General features: G+C 39.6%; 2 protein-coding genes across 3 annotated transcripts in view; one reads left to right on the forward strand and one right to left on the reverse strand.

The window, feature by feature from the left end:
* LOC103177898 overlaps positions 1-9,297 on the forward strand; it is a 45,855-nt gene extending 36,558 nt beyond the window's left edge. Inside the window, exons 17-20 of one of the 2 annotated variants that reach the window (XM_007892271.2) lie at positions 905-1,017; positions 2,982-3,139; positions 6,226-6,448; positions 7,957-9,297. In XM_007892271.2, the coding sequence (XP_007890462.1) occupies positions 905-1,017; positions 2,982-3,139; positions 6,226-6,448; positions 7,957-8,096 (634 nt within the window). In that variant the 3' untranslated portion in view covers positions 8,097-9,297. The remainder of the gene's footprint in view (positions 1-904; positions 1,018-2,981; positions 3,140-6,225; positions 6,449-7,956) is intronic. The other variant, XM_007892272.2, reaches the window with a different exon arrangement.
* Positions 9,298-9,803: 506 nt separating this feature from the next.
* Positions 9,804-21,619, reverse strand: dnaaf10 (dynein axonemal assembly factor 10). The gene is made up of 8 exons (XM_007892273.2): positions 21,385-21,619; positions 17,848-17,948; positions 17,301-17,431; positions 16,629-16,730; positions 15,176-15,291; positions 14,260-14,394; positions 12,737-12,834; positions 9,804-11,171 (listed from the first exon to the last, which is right to left on the reverse strand). The coding sequence occupies exons 1-8, from the start codon at positions 21,568-21,570 to the stop codon at positions 10,964-10,966; spliced, it is 1,077 nt and encodes a 358-aa protein (XP_007890464.1). The 5' UTR covers positions 21,571-21,619; the 3' UTR covers positions 9,804-10,963.
* Between the last annotated feature and the right edge of the window lie 1,631 nt (positions 21,620-23,250).

Raw genomic sequence — 23,250 nt, forward strand, 5'->3', positions numbered from 1 at the left:
AGGAGTAAACAATAGCATGTGAAATGGATATTGCAGTAACCTAGTTCTCTTTAATCACTGATGATACTTATTCATGATAAGCTTCATTTTCAAATTATTATATTCATCTCAGTTAGAAAGTTTAAATCTGCTCAATTTGTATCCATGTGACAACCCGATCAGAAATTGCACAAATATCGTCAGTAAGTTAATTTTGCCGTTTATTAGCATATTACGTAGTATTTACCCATTAAAGGATTTATGGCCTGAACTTCTACCTATTCTTACCTTGGAAAACCAATTTTATGTTCAAATTTGGACAGAATTGTGAAAAAAATTTACAAACATTTACAGATTTACAAACAATGAACAGCAGTTCCTCTTAAATTCTCTTTTAGATCAGGTTTGATTTAGAACAATTTAAATCAGTCTTCAAATGAAAGCTGATCTTTTTATAAACTGCAGAAAACCTGTTTCTACATTAAGAGTTAATCTGAGAACTTTCCACAATTCTGTGCAGTGTTATTTGCTCTGTGTGGTCTTTATACTTTATGTATGCAACCTTGCTTGATGGAATTTGAGGCTTCTGCCTCTTTTAAATGGACTGCCTTCATGGTGGGGTGTTGACGTATTTCATCATCCACTTCTACACAATCACTGAGTATTTGCATAGAAATCTCTGACGGAGGCTCTGACCCCCTGCTTGTCCCTCGTCCCCTCCTCTCCACCATCGGCAGCCGTGCTTTCAGCCACTGCACCCTGAAGTTTTGGCACTCTCTCCCTCAATCCCACCATCTTGCCCCCTCCGTCCCTTCTTGTAGATCATGACTGAGGACCTTCCTCTTCAATCGTTATATAAATGTAAGTTATTGTTTTTGATGTGGTATTGATGTCGTGTAACAATGCAATTTGAATTTTCCACTAGGGGGCGTGGTGCTGGCACTGCACAAACCAAGCCCATTGCCAAAACAGAGATGTTTCTACCCCAGACACCTGGCACATCCCGTGGGTCGGATGTAAAATCTGTTGCAGAGAAAAGTAGGGAAGAAAGCATTTTCTGTACCTCTTTATTTCCCTGTAACCTATGCAGCTGAATGAATGAATGAACTAAATATCTTATGGTTCATCACTATATTCCAAATTGTAAGAAAAATGCAGATGATTCAGAACCAGAATGATATCTTTAAATACGTACACTGCTGGTCTGTACCTGATTAACAGTGGACCATAACAGCTCCTTATTTATGAGTTAAATTTCAATCTTGCGAGTGAGAGTTGCAGGGTTCATAAAGACTCCTGATAATAATCCCTCAAAAAAATAATGATTCAATCCACGACTGTTTGTGCGACACTGCTGTGCGCAATTGGCTGCTGTGTTTCGCCCACAAATATACGGTCAATTCAATTTTCAGTATATTCTGTGAGGCGCTTTGAGACATCTAGAAGACGTGAAAAGCCCTATATCAAATGCAAGGATTATTATTATGTTATATAAATTCAATTCTAACTAAGAGTTCTGAAAATGATCATGGTCTTAGGTGTAAAGAGCTCTGTGGCTGAATTTAACTATTTTCCAAAATTCTGCATTGCCTTGCATTTCAAGACAATGGTTTTTATCTAGAACCGTGATAAATTTTAGATCTCTTAAGTTTAAATCATAGAATCATAAAATCTTACAGAATAAAAGGAGGCCATTCAACTAGTCATACCTGTGCCAGTTCCCTGAACAAGCTATCCCATTAATCACACTTTCCTGCCCTTTGCCAATCCCCTCCTTGGATCTTATTTTTCAAATACTTTTCCAATTCCCATCCTCAAAACTATTCTCAATCCTACTTCAACCAGTATTTTTTGTAGTACATACAGTGGTGTCCTGATAATCCACTGCGTTATCTTCTATTTCCACCCTCTGAGTGTAGATTTCCGGGTGCAAATGCAGGTAGGAAATAGAAGGAATTCTGTAACAAAGCTACATTTTAGGCAAACTGAGTTTGAGCTGTGAGAGTGTACAGGGAGACCACAAAATGGGAGATATTGAAAAGAAATTGGGGAAGTTTTAAAGATTTCATTTTTAACATGCAAAAGGATATTTTGAGAATGTACAGTATTCCAAAAATAAATTGGGGGAGTGGGGTGGTTACAGAAAAATAGAACCAGGGGTAGCTGATCAAAAGAATAATGGAAGGTATTAGGAAAAAACTTAAAAATATTTTCTTATTCAGATAATAAATATGAGAGGGTTTATAAAGATTGTCGGTACTTTGAATTCATTAACCTAAGCTGACAATCTAGTGCAGTGTTGAGGAAATACTGCTTTGTTGGAAGTGCCGTCCTTCAGATGAGATGTGAAACAATGGTCTTGACTATCAGGACGTTAAAGATCCCATGGCACTATTCAAAAAGAGAGGGGATTTGCTCCTGGGTTTCTGATCAAGAATCCACCAGATACAATTGGTCATTCACTTCATGGCTGTTTGTAGAATACTGTTGTATGCAAATTGGCTGAGACTAGCATTAACAATCGCAACCTAATTATTCTAAGTTTATCGAGAAATAATCCTCGATTGATTACCAGGTAACCAGCAGGTTATTTGCTGTAAAATCCTGCACTGGCATATTACATCTACAGCCGGGTTTGCGTCTCTATGCTGCTATTTATGATAGGTGATTAACTTGTATTGTGTGCACTAAATATTTGTGATCGACACAAGCTTAAAGTACTTTTTAATCACTTTCAGTTGAAAAGTAGAATTCTAAAGGAAAAGATTTTAGTCTGTTTAATTATGATATATCTGTTTTATTAAAATAATACAAAATATGATGGCTTGAAATAAACAGTTATCTAGTAACAGGTTATAACAAAAATACCTATCAAAGTATATATTATAATTATAATTATTAGACATAGACACTTGTGTTAGATAAAATTGTCCTTGAACAAGAAATACAAATGAGCTCATAAAATGTCAGGTAACCAATATTTTTGAATATTTGTTTTCTAGCTCGCAGTATCGCTCAGGATTCAAGTGGGAGACCAGTGCCCATAAATCGCACTTCATATACGTATCGTTTGGGCTTGGCGCGTGCTCTAACGCGCATAAATGAAATTTCAGAAGATGCTCAAAAGCTTTATCATGAAGTCATTATAATGGCACCCGAGGTACAGCAATTTAATTCTTTCATCATTTTGATTCTGAGTTGAACATCCGCCAATTGGAGTTCTGTAGCATATTGGTTAGAGTACTCCCCTCGCAGGCTTGATTCCTACCTAGGCAGGGCAAAATCTTAGGCAAGTTTCTTTACTGTTTACCTAGCAGTGAATAGGAACCCGGTTGTTAGTCGATTGTCGATCGCCTTTCTGGGGGTAATAATCAAAAATAATAATAATAATTTGGTCACTCAATCCATGACGATTTAATATGAAAATAATTGTCCTTAAGATTACTATTTCTTTGATAAACATGAATCGTTGTCTAATTTATGGAAATGAAATGCCACTGGATTAGCACAAAGGTCTCAATTTACTCTAAACAGTAAGGGGAAGTGGTTCAATAGCAGTGAAGTCTGTTAGCAACCCTTCTAAAGTAATGGATCTGGGTCAGTGAGGGGACATGGAGTTCGGGAGTGTAGTCTAAATATAAATCGTATGCCCTCTGCTCATCAATTTGGTATTTGGATTTTAAACTGCTGAGGGTAGAAAACTTTCAGTTCCACTGACTCTACCAGGTAGCTGATAGTTCTCACTGATGTCAGACAGGCTCTCTTCCCGTGTTCACTGAATTTGTTGAACCCGAAAAAAAACAAGCAAACTGGAGCAAAATTCCAAATAATTAGCTGACGAGTGATTCCTGAAGTTCTTTCATGTATGTGAAATTGGATAGGTCACACTTGGGAACAGAAGTGAGCAGGGTTCGTTTCTCCACACATAGCCCTGACGGGATAAGTTAGGACGAGTAGATATTTATCATGAGTGACTCCCAGCAATGGCGTATTTTACTTATGATCATTTTGAATATACAGGGTGACCAAAAAGTTGTGATATCATTACAATGTCTAATAAATCTTAAAGAAATGATTTTTTTAGTTAATAAGGTAGCTAAAAATTAACACTTTCTGGTCACCTTGTACAACATTCCTAAAAATGTCTCCAGAGTTCACAGGTTATGTGACAGGTTATGGAGCTCGCCTCCACCCCCAAAAATATTTTCCCATGTGCATTGGCTTTGATGTGATAAGTGTTGAAATATCAGAGAAGCTGGAAGATTAATGTGCAGTCCTAAGGCTGTCTCCGTCAAAGCAAATAGCAGGGCCTGCCCTCAGCCTTAATTTTCACAGATAGGCATCATTGAAATAATGTGCTTAAGCTGTTCTCTCTCTTCAACCTCCTGTCTCTAAAGCTTTTAAAAACTGCTTGGAACTTCAAATAAGATGAGCCCACTTGAATTTATCACTCCATCTCAATGAAATTAATTCTGCTTTCGTACACCTTCAATACATGCAGCATTTAGGACCCTTTAACTTACTGAAGTGCTCCATATTAATCCGATGGCTATACCATGCAGTTAAAATATCACTGTCTGTACCTGGATTTAGAGTTTGCTGACTTGTATTCATTGGCTTTATTTGCAAACTTTTATTTTAACTATTTTACTCCTGGAAAACTTCCACAAATAACAGCTAAAAAAGAAATTCTTGGGAGTATTGATAAGTCACGGACCTAGAATCTTAAAACTAGTTCATGACAATTTAAATTTGATGAAGTGTGGAAAACTAAAGCTCAAAGCAAGTTGCCCTAATCCAGATGAACACGTACTTGATCTGAATGAACAATTTGAATGCATCATTGTTTCCCATCCAATTGCATTGTATAGACATTCTGATTCAAGCATAGCTCACATAAAAATTCCTGATTTGGGCACAAAATCGTTATTAATCCAGCTTTTATTTCTTAGTGCATTAAATGCGGTCAAATCCAAAGCCAAATTTCACTAAAGCCAGAAACACACTTTAAATGTCTAATCTCATTTTGTGAAGGAAAAAAATTGGCAGTGATATGTTCAATTCAGCATTTCAAAGACTTCCTTAATGTCTACAGCTGCAGTTCGAAGAATTCCTGATGAAAGCAAAACTTCTTCGAAAACATTTACAACTATGAATTATGTCTCTGTAGGGAGCCATATTCTACATGCATGTAGACTAAAAGGGTTAGTGTAATATATGTGAGAAATATACCAGGTGGCTAGAATATTATGTATTATATCATGTAACAAAACCCAAATAATTTGGAGCAACTTTGTTGATGATAGAGCTATAGCTTATGGGAACAGGAGTTCACTGGTTCGAATCCTTGCCTGAGTTTTCTGTGTTCGGCTATGGTAGCATCGGGATGCTAATCCCGATCTTCCCAGCGTTAGGTAGGAGAAAGCTCGCCAGGCTTCATGGTCTTGGGCCACTCTAAAGCACCTTCAACTGGTTGTTTGCGCATGTGGCAGCCAGGTGAGGATAGGTCAAGCTTGGCTGTGATACCCTCTGCAATCGAGCAGCCTGCTGACACTCACTGCCAAGGGTCATTGTACAACAGTCACTTGGGTGGGGTATTAATGGGGGGCAGTCAGCACCATGTGGCACTGCAACACAGCAAGAGGTGGCCAGACCAGCTCATACCAGAGGCTCATACCATTGGGGAAGAATTTAGAAAAAAAGGACATTTATTTGGTAAACTTCATATTCTCAACTTGAAATGTTTATATATATAATTCATAACTGGTTTATGAATTATATATCTAAAAATACATCTATATTTTGAGTTGTTAATAGGAAGAACTGACACACAAAACATTGATGTAGTAGATGAAAAGGTTTGTCAAAACCTTATCAGCAAGAAAGAGAAAAAGATTGCCAATTCAACCTGATAACATTCTGCAGGAAATGTTGGCCTTTTTCATTTTACTAATTGCTTTGAGAGGTTTTGAAAATATTACATCAATTTAAACACACACATTTCGCCCACAAAATATGCAGTCAATTCACTTTATAGTATATTCTGTGACGCATTTTGAGACGTCCCAATGACGTGATAACCGAATCAAATGCAAGGATTATTATTAATAATAATGACACTGATCTAAGTATGTGACACAAAGGTAGATTAGGCATCAATTTGAGAAACATCACTGTATATATGGTTATAGTGCTGAAACATATCCCAACTGAAAGGTGAAATAATTTGAATTTTGCTTTGGCTAGATGTATGAAGGCTATATTGAGTTAGCCAACATCCTCTTGAAGACTGACCCTCTGGAGGCTGTGGAAATTTATTGCAGATTTCCCTTGAAACCAGTCGAAGAGCAAACTTTTGATGATGCCTTCATTACCGGAGAGATTGTTCGGATTTTAATGAAGCAACAAAAGTTTGACGATCCTCGCCTGGGCCCAAACATGATTGCATACGGCAAAATATTGGGAATAGGTGAGCATCTGAGCTAGTTGTAAAACAAAACTAAATAACATGTTAACAGCCTCTACTTGTAACTTCAACATTGTACATATTGAATTGGAAAGTTATTCACAATACAGTGTTCTCTCTTTAACATGTCATAATGTTTAGGATTGTCACCTGACAACTGATGAATGGATCACATATGTTGGGTAATTCTACAATATCACATTATTATTATTGTTATCATCACATTTATTTGTAACCAGGTGTCTGCATATTTTAAGATGATAACTAATCAACTTAAAGGGACGCGGGAATTTAATTGATGTTTATGGCAATTATTCATTACATTGTATTTTAACAGACACACAGAGAAGTGTGCATATTTAGGAATATGTAGCAATTATCTGAATTAATAACCTTGTTTTTAACCTCTCTAGCTTTCCCCTTATTGCTAACCTTTAGTTTACATCCGAAAACCAATACAGCAATGTAAGATGGTAGATTTTGTGCTCCTTTTCCTGGAACAATAACAAGGACTTTTTTGTGTGTGTGTATATATATTAAATATATATAAATAAAATAGTGCCTTTTACCTAGATGGACCTACTCCAAGCAGGGATGAGTGGAAGGAGAATTTAAGTGTGTTGACCAAAGACATGCTTAAAGAGATAGGTTTATAAAATGATTTTGAAGCCAAGGAAAAACTACTTTGAACACATCTGCTGTAAGAATTAGGTGGTAGGTAGAATGTCAATTGTTCCCAGACAATATTTCATACTGAACAAATCGTGATCCAATCATAAATAGTAAAGCTGAACACTGCACACAAGCTCACCTATTGGCTGAGCAAGTTTATCCAGCAAGTAGCTAAATCATACAGAAGCTTTGATCATAGTCAATGCTAAGTTGATTAATCTCAACCAAGAAATTCAGTCAGTATTTCTGGCTTTGATCTATCAACCACTACTAGAGGTGGGCAAGTGTTGGTATCAGGTGACTAGTGATTTAGACTTGGCCATGATGCCCTCAACAATCAAATTGCTTGATTCATTCACTATTATAGACGTGATAAGGCACTATATCAAGTGCAAGGATTATTATAGTTCAACTTTGACTAATGGCCACTTGGACAAAGTACTATAGGGCAACCAGCATCCATGGAACCATAACCTACTAAAAGGTTTAGAAAAGAGTTAAACCCTTTCAGTGAAACGAGGAGTGATAGATAAAATAGAGATAATTAGAAAAAATATTGTTTACCTATCCTTTACATAGAACATTTACAGCAAAGGAAACCAAAATATCCTTTTTATATTTCAATCTAAATTTATTCACCTCACGATCTTGTCTATAGTAAGATTACAATGTAAATGGGTCAGCACTGTAACCTTGTCACAAAAAGGGAAGATCTTAAATTTTAAAATACTTTATCACTGTCAGTGTCTCAAAACAATTCATAAGTATTGTCCTAAAACATAGTGACTGTATTTTTGTAATAAAGCAGCCTCCACATAACAAGCAATATGTATTTGCAGAGGCTTTACATTCCTACATCAATACTCTTAATCAAGAGTTCAAGACTGACCTTTTGAAGAGAATCTATGCTGGAATCCACAACAGACCTTTGGAGGACCCAGATCTTCAAGTATTCTTCAGTTTCAAAAATTGGATGTAGAGTGTCTTGCTATCAGCAAAAATATAGGTGACGTCTCCAGAAATATTTTGGGAATATTTTACCTTTTTTCAACAAAATGTTATCAAAACTATTCTCAAAAGGAGGGCTTAAATGTAACATCTTGCTCATCATAAAATCACTTTGTTGAAGTCCTTTCACCCAAAATACAAATTCTCCCACCTGGCCATGAACCATCTAACTGTTGTTGAAACGTCTAGAATCCTGGTCTTAAAACAATTTGTGATATCCTGTTCCAGTATTAATTAACCTGTGTGACGACATACTCCCTGGTGTCTGTAAAACCTTGCCTTTCTTAATCTTGTACTTATGCCCTATCGGCCTGTTGCCTTAAACACATAGAAGTACGTTTCTATTAGTAACCAAGTCTTGGATTTTAAGTGACATTCCTAAGTCACTCTTAAGACTTTAGGAAGTTATATCAATCCCATGAGGTATTATTGCCTTGCAACATTATCCAATGGTACATTATTACCACATTCAGATAGATTTACATCGGAAAGCATCGTTCTGGATGCAATCTCTGCAATGTTAAACATCTAACCAGCTCCTCTCCGAGAGCTACAGGGATTTCAAATGTGGTGATGTTAGCTGGTAAATCTTGCACTTATTCCTGTAAAGAATTCTTGTGCCAATTGCATTTTCACTGATAGCTCCCACAGTTGCTAAATCTGCATTTCATTTCTGTGCTTAATTTCCCTACCTTTTTAAGTTGAAACCTTATTCTTCAACATCAGTATGGTTAACATCATAACTGATAATGTACATTATTGTGTAGTGTGCTACAAGATGCAGTAAAATCAATGCCATTATGAGCAAATGTTTGTTTTAAGTTGGTTCTTTACTGTCAATTCTTACATGATTAAAGTGCGTGTGTTTTGCAATTGCGAAATTTGTCTTTCTCCCTCACCATCCAGACAATACACATCTTTTTAGGCGCATGCAACACCCATCAAGTGAGTAACCCACTGTAAGACCAATACCAATTCACTGCCAGGAAGTGTGCAGTTCTAAGATATAGTCAGTGCTCAAATCACAAGTTCAGGTAGAGTAGGGCAAACAGAAAAATAATAAGACCTGTGCAGCCTTCCTCTCAGTGTTAGGTGTTCCAATGTGCTGGACCATTCCTAAAATGCAACACGTGCTTCAAATTACAAATATTGAATGTTAAAAAATTAAGCTAAAATATTTATTTTTCTTAACATCAAGATTTCAAACAGTAAGCATGAGTATTTTAAGTTTAATCTAAAGAAGTTATTTTGTTTTTTGTGCAAATGTTGTTGCTTGGATGTTCTTACACAAAATCTGCATAAAGTCTACATCTTTATTTCTGCTTGTGAAACTTGAACAAGTAAAGCAACAATGGAATGAGAAAAAACATACTGCTTTCCCTATGAGGAAGTAAACACGAACCCTAACCAACGTGTGTAGATGTTTGTTGTGGATAAAACACAATGCAGGAATTACTTCTTAATAGTCTGAAGTGCCTCAACTGAAGCAAATTTAAATGCAATAAAAGTTTGGTTTGTACATTTTTTTAAAGAAATTTACCACAAATAGGTTTTCGTTGAACTTTTCTAATGCAAATGTACAAAATAGTAATTTTATAATGCATGGCCAAAAAGATCATTTTTGGATAACAATAAACATGAGTCTTTAAATAAATAGTAAAGCAGGAATCATCAGAAATGTATTTTGGATTCAGTTTATTACAGATAAATATATCTATATTTTAATCCTGTAGTGGACTTATTCCATCAAAAAAAATGGAAATGTATTACTCCTAAAACAGAAATAAACATTAGCTTTCAGATCTGTTCAATCCTTTGCTTGTAACAAAGCCACAAAGTAACAAAGTTTTTATATTGACAAATATCTATAATATATAAACGAGGGATGTTATCAGTAACATAGCACTACAGGAAGGAGTTAAGTGGTGTAATCGCTGGTATTTTCTTTCAGTGAAACAGTCACTCAACTTCACTGCTAACTGTCACACGTAGTAAACAAAATGTGAAGGAGTGCATGTCCTAACAATATCTGGGATTTAAGTCACACTTGTGTTTCACAATGTTATCTGAATCCCTTTAGGTATTCTTGTTTTGCAGCATTATCCAATAGTACATGAGAATGTAACTGCTTACGTGTCTGCCATAAGCTATACAGTAAAAGTTCTAAGTGGATGTCTGGTCATTAATAATTTTAATAGGATATTCAGCCTGAGGTGGGGTGGAGGTTTCTTGTTTTTCAAAATGATGGAGCCAAACTTTAGAAAACTACACGTCAAAAAATAGAGCATGTTCCCAATATTGGAAAACAAATACTGTTTAAAATAATTTGGGATCCCATCATAATCCCTTATTACGTTGTGGAGTCTTAACACATTGTAAACTGAGAATTGCCATGTGTAAGCACATTCTATGGGGGCTCTGTAGCCATTGAGTGCTTAATTAAGCTCCAACGAGAAGGTTCTGAGCTGCAGCTCTAGAGATGCCTGCCACTGAAGCTTACTCATTTTGCTTGGAAAATATCCATCCATTCTCAGTGAGGCCACGAGATGGCGTGCTGTCAGAAGTAAGTGCACCTTGAGGGTGATTACACGACCCAGTTGAAGGCTGCCTTACACTGTGGTTCATCATACTGCTGCAGTACCGATTACAGATTATCCCTCTCCTTAGAAGCTAATAGGACCACGTGTGGCATGAGGGTCAATTTAAAATAATTATTCTGCAATTTTTTTTTAACCATTGTAAGCGTCTCCAGCGTTCTTCTTCCTTACGTTGTCTCACAAGATATATTAAGGCATTAGCAATGGTAGATTTCCAGCTTCATAGGAAATTGGTTTATCCTTAAAGTCTGTTGAGTTTAGTTGCAATTAGAACTCGCACTGTCTGGTCAAATGCAGTGCACACACACAGGCCCTGCTTGTCTGAACTCCAGTCAAGGCTTGATATAGGCAGTGTGGAGATTGTGACATTCTGCAAGAGGGAAACTGTGCCAGCAACTCCCATGTCAATGTTTTCAGAGTCTTTCTTTGAGCGTTGAACAGGGTATTCACTAGAAAAAGTGCAAGCAGAAAAATACCTTAAGTCAGTACTTTAAGCTTTGCAGACCTTTTACATTTGAAATTATTTCCAGTTTTCATCTATACTAATGTAAAAGTGTCGATTTCAAACTATGTAATCATCAATAATAAACAGAAGTTGTTAACTAGTAAAATAAATTAGAATATCATTTCTAGGCCAATCACATGGTACAAAAAGCAGGAGCCAACTGTCTATTGCTGTCACAATATTTCCATCAGAAAAACATAACTTTAAGGAATCAACACACAAAATAATCTAAATGACCAAAGATTTGTTGCAACACTGATAAACTGCTCAAATTTTGCCCAAGGGTTTGGGATCTCATCACAATCTTTCATTGCCAATTAGGGATAGGGTTACTCATGTGTAATTGAGTAAAAATAAGTTTATTTTTGTAAGCCATTGCAGTTTTCTTCTCTTCCCCCTCCTCTGCTCTCCCTCCAGCTCTCCGGGTATGCTAAAGCCAATTGGAATAGGAGGTGTGCAAGAAGTAAACTTATCCAAACTTTCCTTTCCTTGGTTCTGCCTACATCATGCCTGATCAGGAATACTTTTCAGAATCCGTATAAAGTAATAAGCATTAACCTGTTTCTAATGAATCCATGGTAAAGCATCAGCCTATGCAGTGTATGGTAAACTAACCTAGAGTACAAAAGTTACACTGAACTAAAAGCATTTTCAAGGCTTTCAAGGCTAATTGTTCGATAACAATTGATTCTAATCAGACATGTGATAATCATTTCATAAGGGAGACTTTGAAGGGGTGATACTAATACAATGGATTGAATTGCCTTTTACTGTGTCGTAAATTTCAATCATCTTTATTATTTTGAAATATCGCATCCCATCCAACCACCAATTTCTTAACTAATAATGGAGTCCAACCCGGGCTAAAAAGCTATGTACCCTGTGTGCTAACATCTTGGGTTCCTGCTTAGAAAACAACCATTCTGTAGTTATGCAGGGCAGGACATAGCAACCTAGTTCAAATTGAGGTAGGGCAGTAACTCGTAAATAAGTCCAGAGTTGTTGTTTTACAGGCTTGCAGAAAGAGGAGCAAAGGAAACAAAAATCTTGCTTATAAAATTTGGATTATATTACTGCAGTCAGCACCTTGGGACGTCCTCCTGACGTGAAAGGCGCTATACAAATGTAATTTTGTTGTTGTTAGTTGAGCTCAGAGACGATATGATTTTCTGATCTGGTATTCCTTTCCCTAGCCCACAGACAAGGATATCAATTGTTATTGCTGCAACCTGTGCTCTGGCTCAGATCAATTAAATGAACACAAGAACAATGATTAAACATGGGACCTTCCTTGGTTGTATGGATCAGAACCACACAACGCAGTGAAATTACCCAATAAGCCATCAGGAAACACTTAATAAAATAGAGCAAAATCATTTTGTTCGTATCCAGGGATGTGTTGGAATGAAATGCACTCATCGTTAAGTATGGAGCCGAGTTGTCGTGTGGATTTGACTGGATGTACAGCAGACAAGTTATCATTATGATTCAAACAAGAAAGTTACTCACTATTTCCAAAGGTGTAGGTTACCAGCCCCTCCTGCTGTCATGAAGATATCTCTGTTTTGTGGCAAGTGTCGAACTTGCCAGATGGTGGATTTATAAGCCTGAGGAGAGCAGCAGACACACAAACATACTGTGTTTAGAAAAGTAGGCCAACACCACCTGTCGCACTAATTTACAGCGACAGTGCAAGCTCTCAATAGCTAGAGATCTGGGTTAAAAGTGACACATTAAAAACTTCACTGAAAGTCATTGCCGACTTTCAAAATATTATTTCCATCGTAGAACTTGTGCAAAGATTTTTGGGGGAGTTGTTTCCCCGTGATGGATTACAGATTAGTTTTTGAACAAATCTGAAACTAAAATGTCATAAACTATAAATTCCCACTCCCTGAAGTTCATTATCCGACAAGCACATGAAACACACCGTAAATAAGCAGTCACAAATTTGGAACGTCAGCTTCTTATGACTAGGTGAAAGCTTTAAACTACAAACTGTATATTCACCCACAAATACAGTCACTGCACTTCAAATTAAAATACTGTAAAGCGCTTTGAGGTGTCTTGACAACATGTTAAGGTGATATATCAACTGCAAAGATCATTATATATAATAAAATCTAGAGCACTGTTCACACAGTAAAGATATGATGAATTTGAGGAACTGATCAGAAATAATCCATAGAAAAAGATTAAATAGTAAATGAACAGAAGAGAAAAATAAGTTTTGAATGACTAACAAGAACCGACAGAAATAATGAGAAGATACAAAAGCCTGTATTAAAGCAGGTATTACAAGAGTGGCTAACATTTTAATTCCCCAATACAAAAGAGACAAAAAGGTAATCAATATTGTGTAATATAAGGAAGAATACTCGTGTGCGCAAGCTGCCTACAAACTGGCACACCTAGGGTGATTTAGATATTCTTGTGACCCCTCCATAAAGTCAACATCACCAAGAATAAACAGCACTAAAATTGCTAATTATATGTGCCAATATCTTGATATGGTTCGCCCATAAAGCACAGTTGTTGAATTTGAATTGAACACCCAAGCTGAAATTCTCTTTTGTACTTTGCATTTCGTATTTTGTTTTCCCCACAAAAACACAGTCAATCCCCTTTACACCCTGTGAAGCACTTTGAGACGTCTGAATGACGTGATAAGGTGCTGTATCATTATATTATTTGTTGCGGAAAGTTTAAAAGATCAACATTTAGGAAAGAATGGTGTGGCTGATGAAATGTAAAATAGTTATCCAAAGTCTACAAGAGGCCCCCCAAAATCATACAATTCATTCACATTTGAAGGATGCAGTAGGACCATCTGAAAGTAAATGCTTCAAATGAACATGTTCACTGTGCAAAACTGGTACCAAACACTTATGCTTAGTGGATCACCATTCTCCACAGCAACCTACGTGCTTGGTGTTTAAAGTGCGAAATTAAATTGAACTGTATTGAGGTTGATGCCAAAGTAAAAAAAAAAATCTTTCCCTTATAACTGATTTCTCTCAAAAATAAAATACCTTTTCAACGACTGATGCAAAACCTTTGGTTGGGTGTTGGGTCCTCATATCAAAAACGTGGAATTTCCCCTCCAAGGTTGTGGCTACCAGTTTATTCATGCTGATATCTTTCCTGTCAAATTCAACGCAACAAACCTGCAGAATCAAGAAAGGATCAATTTTGGTTATTGTTTCAAAAAAGGAAATAGAGCATCGTGAAAGTAACCATTTTGAGAACAGGTTACAACAGGGGAATAGTTTCTGGGTTTTTAGAAGAAGAATCAGGGAAAAGAGGAGTCTCCCTCACTCAGAGGGTTGTTAGGCGGAGATCTCAACACGACAGTTAACTATTGAGGGTGAATCAATAGAATCTTAAAAAACGCAACAGTTAAGCATCAAAAAAGAAAACGTGTTTAGGGATATCTGGAAAGAGGCATTCATAAGAAATTGTGACAGAGAAAACATTCCTGGCAGAAAATCAATGAACTGAATGGTTGAAAAGGTCCAATAAACTGAATACTATTCCCGTAGAAAATAAATCATACTGCTATTATCATAATAGCTACTAAAAAAATTAAATAGAAAATTATATTAATCTTTTCTCGGCTTGGCAAATGACCACATAAATATTTGCTGCTCATTAAATTTCAAAATAGAATGGAAATAACATAAAACAGGACTGGTGTTCATTGCTCAGAACCCAATTGAAACGCTGAAAAGGCTTTTGCAGGGCGCTATCTAGCAACTTGGCAGACCTTCTCCTGAACCAGTTGTCACTATTGGATGCTCTGAGATAGAGCTTTAACCTCAGGATATTTGAGAAATGCAACAGTATGACTATGTAGTCTGTGTATTCACAATGCTGAATATATTCTGCCACTCAAATAGATTTATCAGGTTTTATGCTGATTTCTATTGCTTCAGTTTTGTTTCTTACCCCATTTCTGATGTTAGTTTCCCAACGGAGGGACATAGATCTTAGGTCAAATAATTTTATATCTCCATTATCATACCCAGCGCAGACACAGCGATCCTGTTGATTGTACGCATGACCTGTTCACAGAAGCAGCATAAAACGAGCAAGTTAGAAAAGCGGGTCAATTGAGCCAACTCCCTTCACAGCCAGGATTACAGTGGTACCATGTGTCTCATATTTTATTTAACAGCACTCAATCCCTGTTGAATAAAACATGTATAATAGATGCATTACATTTGTATGAAAACAGATTCTTCCACGCTACTTCAACTTCCACATACTACTTGGATTTGCTGTCATCCAGAGTAGCGTGGGATGGGTAGAGGAAAACAGCTTGGGAAACTGTCCTCTTGGACAGGCGTTCTCTCCCGCCTCTGTACAGTTTTAGTTATTTTTCTCCATCATTAGCAACACTTATCTGCAAACAAACTGACGGAGGAATGAGGAGTTCCTCTGGCTCCACAGTGATATGGTGGTAAAGGAAGAGTTGATGATTGATCAGATTACTTGGTTCATCAATGGAACTTTTGAGTGGGAGATGAAACATACAAATATTGGTAATTTCATGTTCTTTGGACATAGACAAGTGGGATGTGGGTTCCCTACTCTGCCGTGGACGAGGAGAGAGAAAAGTGATGATTGCACTTGCAAACAGAAGCTGTGCTTCTCTGAATTTTCAATAATAGGAACTAAAGGATTCCCAATAGTAGGAACTAAAAACACCAGCACAGGCCCGAAGGGCTGAATGGTCCGTTTCTACCCCAAGCTCACCACCTCACCGCACATAAACACATACACCCAGAGAGAGAGAGAGACACACACACTCATGGAGAGAAAGACGCACACACACGGATACTCACAGAGAGACACACACACTCAAGGACAGAGAGAGAGACACAGATTCACAGAGACACACACATTTACAGAGGAGAGAGAGACACACACAAACAATCACAACAGCGGGGCCTTGGGGTGATCGAAACATCTGGAGCTGCTCCGTCCTTAGTAGGAGCGTTGAGTAAACAGCCAGCAGCAACGAGCAGAGGCCAGGGATCGAGCACACTGTTTTTATAAGTTTGTAGTGGAGGGTGTTTGTAGCGGGTGGGACGGGGGACAGGGGGGGTATAGAGGATACCACAGAAGAATTGGGGCCCCGCTTTTCTATTGGCCCAGGCCATGATCCAGTAGAATGGCGGAACAGGCTTGAGGGACTGAATGGTCTACTCCTGTTCCTATATTTCTACGTAAAGGTCACTGCTGCCTTAAATACTTGTGCCACCAGGATCTGGCAAGCCTCGGACAAGTGGTGCGATTGGAATTAGTCAAGTAAGAGTTCCTGTTATAAATGGCCTCAATACAACAGCAACAACAAATTTGTACAGCTCCTAACAAGCACATTTCAGATATGACGTACCAAATGCCACAGTCCAGCAGTCTCGTTTGGTATCTCCATCTGCAGGCTGCATATTTGCCACCGGAGTGTTCTTTTGTCTTGGATCCCAGACTTTAACCATCCCTATGAAAAACAGTGCAATCTGTAAAATCCGTCACGGATTAACTTCTGTAACAAATTGCAGCCAAACTAAAATTTTAGATTCAATAAGGAATAAAGGAGCAAGGCTTACCCCTTGGTCTGAGCTAGAGTTGAAATATAGATACGCTATCTAGGCTGAACACTCTTACGGCTTCAAAATGTATTTTGACAAATTTTGTTGCGTTTGTTGTAAAGCAGTGGACAAATTAATTGTTGCAAAAAAACAAAAAAAAGACAAGCAAATTTGCCGCTCATCACTGAATGAAGTTCTTAGATAAGAATTACACTTATTGCATAGAGCATAAAAAATTTAATTACCTCCCAAAAATAATAAAAACTTTAAAATGCTTTTGTAAAATGCTTCACTAATTCAAATTGCCTTAATGCTAAGCATGTTATATAAAGAAACCAAGTCATTTCTAGACATTCACTTGAATGTTTCAGGCTTTGGAGCTGAAATAGTCATCTTAAGAGGACTGATCTCAGCTCACGAACATTTTGGGAATGGGAGAGTGAAGGACAAAAGAAAAATCATTTAAAATTCATACTTACCATCTCTGCTTCCAGTTACTATTTCTGGAGCTCCTTCTCCAATCCCCAAGCCTCCTACACCATCAATGGTATTTATGATCTCCTTGTGAGCTTTTACTGAGTACACTGGAAACTCTGCAGCCTCCAAATTCCTATAAAAATGATATCAAGAAAATTAGCAAAGCTTAGTTACCCATTTGAAGGCAATGTTAACTTTAAGAAAGTTTCCTTACTCCTCACGCCTGTTTACCTAGCAGTAAGTACGAACCTGTTGTTAGTCAATAATATTCCCTCAAAAAAAATTTGGTTCTCAATCCACAATTGTTTGTGGGACACTATTGTGCGCAATTGGCTGCTGCTTTTCGCCCACAAAATATACAGTAATTTCACTTTACAGTATATTCTGTGAAGCACTTTGAGAGCTATCGACAACATGATAAGGCGCTAATTCAAATGCACGGATTATTATTATTATAAACTTAATATTTATTCTGAAGGGTTGAATATCTTGCCTATCATAACATTGAAAGAAGACCATTTGCAATAGAACCATTTTTCAAACTCTTACCATATGTTCAGGTTTCCATCAAAGTCCCCGGTAGCAAAATATCTCTGCTGCAATGTAGTGGCTCCAAAAGTCCCACATTTAATTGGTTTAGATTTTTCAATCTGAAAAGAGACAATTTATAAATTATGAACAAAAAAGCGTTAAGTGTTACTGTAGTTACAACACTAGAGCATAGTGGTTTCATTTTGTAGGCAAAAGGAAAGGTATCTCAGGAGAGGATATCTGTGTCACTGAAATATACTCCTTGGAGCTGCCTGGGAATGAGCTGCCCTCCAAATGATGCGTATCACGTAGAATTCACTAGATGATGAATGCAATAGTCAATCTTCAATTCATTACTTTGTGGGTACAATATATTAATAAATAATATTAATCCTTGTATTTGATATAGTGCCTTAGTACATCATTGAGATGTCTCAATGCACTTCACAGAATATACTGTAAAGTGAATTGACTGTATATTCTGTGGGCAAAATGCGGCAGCCAATTTCGCACAGCAGTGTCCCACAAACAATCGTGGATTTAGTGACCAAATTATAAGAACATAAGAATTAGGAGCAGGAGTAGGCCATTCGTCCTCTCGAGCCTGCCCTGCCATTCAATAAGATCATGGCTGATCTTCTAACCTTCCTCCATCTGCCCATATCCCTTAATTCTGCTATTCTTTAGAAATCTATCAATCTCAGTCTTGAATATGTTTAAGGACTGAACATCCACAGCGTTCTGGGGTAGAGAATTCCACAAATTCATTACCCTCTGAGTGAAGAAGTGTTTCCTCAACTCTGTTCGAAAAGACTGGTCCTTTATCTTAAGACTGTGACCCCGAGTTATAGATTCTCTTATCAGGGGAAAAGTCTCACACTGTCTGCTCTGTCAAGCCCCATAAGAATCTTATATGTTTCTATAAGATCACCCCTAATTCTTCTATATTCTAGAGAATATAAGCCTAGTTTACATAGGTCAACCCCCTCTTCCCAGGAACTGATCTAGTGAATCTAAGGCGAGTATGTCCTTTCTTAAATAAGGAGACCAAAACTGCACACAATATTCTAGGTATGGTCTCACCAAGGTCCTATACAGTTGCAGCAAGACTTCCCTCTCTTGTATTCCAACCCTTTTGCAATAAACACCAACGTGCCATCAGCCTTCCTAGTTGCTTGCTGTACCTGCATACTAACTTTTTGTGACTAGTGTACAAGGACATCCAAATCCCTCTGAACACTAACACTATCTAGTATCTCCCCATCTATAATCTGCTTTTCTGTTTTTACTACCTAGGTGAATAACTTCACACTTCCCCACATTACAATCCATCTGCCACCTACTCGCCCACACCCCTAGCCTATCTGTATCCCTTTGCAATCTGTTTGTGTCATCCTCAGAGCTTACTCTCCCACCTAGCTTAGTGTCATCCGCAAATTTAGATATTTTAAATTCTATGTCCTCGTCTAGATCATTGATATAGATCGTAAATAGTTGAAGCCCAAGCACTGATCCTTGTGACACTCCACTCCAAGAAGGGCCCGACTTCTCAGTATCCCTACTCTCGGTTTTCTTCCCGTTAGTCACTCTTCGATCCATGCTAATATATTGTCTTGAATTCCATGGGCCCTAATCTTGTGTAGCAGCCTTTTATGTGGCACCTTGTCAAATGCCTTCTGAAAATCTAAATACACTACATCTACTGGTTCCCCCTATCTAACCTGCTAGTTACATCCTCAAAGAACTTCCCTTTTGTAAAGCCATGTTGACTTTGCCTAATCATGTTATGGTCTTCTAAGTACCCCACTACGAGGTCCTTAATTAAGGATTCTATAATTTTCCCTACCACCGATGTCAGCCTGACTGGTCTATAGTTCCCCAGTCTACAGACTGGTGTTATGTTTGCAATCTTCCAATCAATGGGAACCGTTCCAGAATCCAGAGAATTTTAGAACATCAAAACAAGGCATCCGCTATCTCAGCAGCCACCTCTTTTAAAACCCAAGGATGCAGACTATCATGTCCAGGGGATTTGTCATTTTCCAATCCCAACAGTTTCTCTAGTGCTAATTCTTTACTGATGTTAATTTCCCTAAGTTGCTCACTAACATTAGCTTCTTGGTTCCCCTCTGTTTTTGGTAAGTTTTCAGTGTCTTCTAACATGAAGACAGAAGCAAAGTATTTATTTAATGACTCTGCCATATCTTTATCCCCCATTATAATTCTTCCTGTCTCTGCATGTAATGGACCCACATTCACTTTTGATAGTATTATTTATTTTTTTGAAGGGATTATTACCCCTGGAAAGCAATCTGCTAACAATCGGTGCGTGGAATAAGAAAATTTACCTAAAGTTATAAGTTATAGGTGTAGTGTATCCATATGAAACCCACCAACTGCTCCCTTCACCCCATCTCCTTACCACTCAGCTCCAGCTCCTTGCCCCCTCTATTCACAGACATCATCTACCTCTCCACTGGCACCGTTCCCACCCCCTTAAAAACAGCCGTCACTGGTAGCATCACTATCCATGAATGCACACTCCACCTCCCCGAGCCAGTCCAGAACCGTGGTGTCTTGTTTGACCCTCAACTGTTTTTTCTTTCCCACATCCGTGCCATGACCTGCCCTGCGTTCCCCCACCTCCACAACATCGCCCGGCTCTGCCACTGCCTCTCCCCTCAGGCCGCCGAAACCTTCATCCACGCATTTATCCCACCGAGTCGCGACTGCGCCGACTCCCTACTTGTCGGCCTTCCCAACTCTTCCCTCCACCAGCTGCAGATCATCCAGAACTCTGCAGCTCACGTTCTCCCCCGCACCAGGCTGCGTGACACCCTCACCCTCGCCCGGCTCCCCATCCCAGAGTTCGGAATCCTTGCCCTTGCCTTCAAGACCCCCCACGCACGGCCTTGCTCCTTCCTACCTGCGCAACCTGCTAACCCCGTATCAACCTGTCTGCTCAGCAGCCTCTACCAAGACATCCCGCCGATGTGATCAGGAGCTATGTCAAGTGCAAGGACTACGATAATAATTACAGTAACGACCGATCGGGAATCAGAAAATCCTAATGGGGGTGCCCAACAGGTAGACTGGATCCGCTATCAGAGGGGGGGGGGAAAGGGACGAAGAAGAACGAGCACGCCTCGGGCTTGGGAGCGGGTTCACGACACATCAGCAATACCTTTTTTTTAAAAAAAAATACAAAAACTTTACATTAAAAAAAAGTTGGAAGACTCAATGCACCAGTTTGGGGGTTATTCCTCCTCTCCCCTCCCACAACCCCCCCTTCCCCAACAACACACACACACACAAAACCATTTAAGATAACTTTTGGGGGGGGGGAGAAGGGGAGGGGGGGGGAGAAACAAAAAGAAGTTCAAACACAAAAAAAAAACCTTGGTTTGTCATTCGGTTCTCGCCGTTTGAAGTTTAAAAGCGCAGTGGAGTTGCTGGCGTCGCCATAGCAACGGACGGGCCTAGCGGCGGCGGCGGCGGCGGGAGAGGTGAGGGGAGGGGAGAGGGGTGGGGGGGGAACATGGCGGCCACACGCACCTCTTTAACCAGCACCACAGCCCCGTGCGACACCTCGTAGACCTGCAGCACGCCGGTCCCTCTGGCGAAGTTGCCCACGCAGACGAACTTGGCGCTGCAGGGAATCCATTTGCTGTCGAACACGGTGTAGTTCAGCCCCTTCTGGATGTGAGCGATGATCTGCGGCTTCTCCAGCGCGGAGCTCATGGCGGCGGTTCGGACGCGGCTCCCAACGGCTGCGCTCGAGCCCGGCGGCGGCGGCGGGGGGGCGGGGCGGGTCCAGCGCATGCGCACATCCGCCGCTCCCCATTGCACTCCTCCACCTGGGAGGGAGGGAGGGAGGGGGAGGGCTTCCTTATTCGGCAGAGGGTCACCCAGTGGTATGAACCACATCCGGGGAGACCTCTAATACCGCATATTAAAACACAAATGCAACTCACCGCAATTCTTGATGCCGGCGCGTCTCACCGGATTGAGCGTCTTGTTGGATTGATGGCAGTGTTATTTCTCCGATGAGTGTTTCTGTTTTATTTCGAATTGTTACTGCTCGGTTTGTCGCTGGACTCCATGCATCTGGCCCCCAGGGACACAATTCCTCATCCGGCGACTTGTCCCCAGAAATCAGGGATGTACGGTCAACCGAGTCCGTGCACAACCCGCAGTGAACAGTATGGGTCATCACAGCAACTTGCATTTTTGTTAGTGCCTTGCATGTCGAGAGCGCCCTCCAAGGCGCTGGATAATTGAGGGTTTGCACCTGAGCTGGGGGTGGGGGGGGTTGGAGTTAAGAGGGCTGGAGGGAAGGGGAATGGGGTGGGGATGGGAAGATAACCAAATGCCCGGTCGAAGAGAAAGGTGTTGAGATAGGCCTTGAAGGAGGCAAGGGAGGGAGGGAGCGAGGCGGAGGGACTCCAGGGTAGAGTTCCAGAGGGTAGGGACGGAAATGCTAAAGGCCCAATTGCCGATGGTGGGGCGAGCAGGGCAGGTTGTTTGAACCAGGCCACTGCCCGCAGAGGGAGCGAGCTGGTTGGTAGGGTTTTAGCAGGTCGTAGAGGTAGGGAGTCGTGCAAGAGGGCCTCTATTTTGTTGACTTGCAACTGGAGGAAGTTAGCTCTCATCCAGAGCCAAGGAAAGAGCCCTGAGGAACACCGTGCTTGAGGGTGCGGGGGCTGGAGGAGTTGGACGCAAAGTTCATGGACACAAAGTGGAGATGATGGAAAAGATGGGATTTGAACCAGGCAAGGACAGGACCGTGAAGATTCAGCTGAGAGAAGAGATGGTGGAGAAGGATAGAATAGTCAACATCGCCGAAGACATTAACGATCCTTTGGCGCTACTTGAAAAGAGAAGGAAGTTTCTGGCCAGCAATTCTGCAGATTTGTTTTTAAAAACAGTTGTCATTCACCTCATGACCATTTGCAAGACATTACTGTGGGAAAATTTATGTTCTCTACAAAATACAGTCACTGCATTTTACAGTTAAAAACATCCTGTAATAGCGCTTTGACACCTTGTTAATAAGTTGCTATATCAAATGCAATATTATAATAAATAATAATTATAACTGACATTATTAATTTGTAGTATGTGCGAATGAGCTGAGAGAGGTGATGGTGTGGCGAAAAAAAATTGGTCACTGAATCCAGAACTCTGGGACACTGCTGCGCGCAATTGGCTGCTGCGCGTCGCCCACAGGTGTACAGTCAATTCACTTTACAGTGTGTTCTGTGAAGCGCTTTGGGACGTCCTCCCGACGTGAAAAGCGCTGTATCAAATGCAAGGATTATCAGTATCAATTATTATTATAAAAGGCGTCAGTAACAGCCGCCTAATAAGGGTCCTCAGCGCTTGGTTGACGTCATCCTGAAAGTGATCCTATCCCCGGTG

Source organism: Callorhinchus milii, unplaced genomic scaffold (assembly GCF_018977255.1).
Source record: "Callorhinchus milii isolate IMCB2004 unplaced genomic scaffold, IMCB_Cmil_1.0 Scaffold3, whole genome shotgun sequence".
Classification (NCBI taxonomy): Eukaryota; Metazoa; Chordata; class Chondrichthyes; order Chimaeriformes; family Callorhinchidae; genus Callorhinchus; species Callorhinchus milii.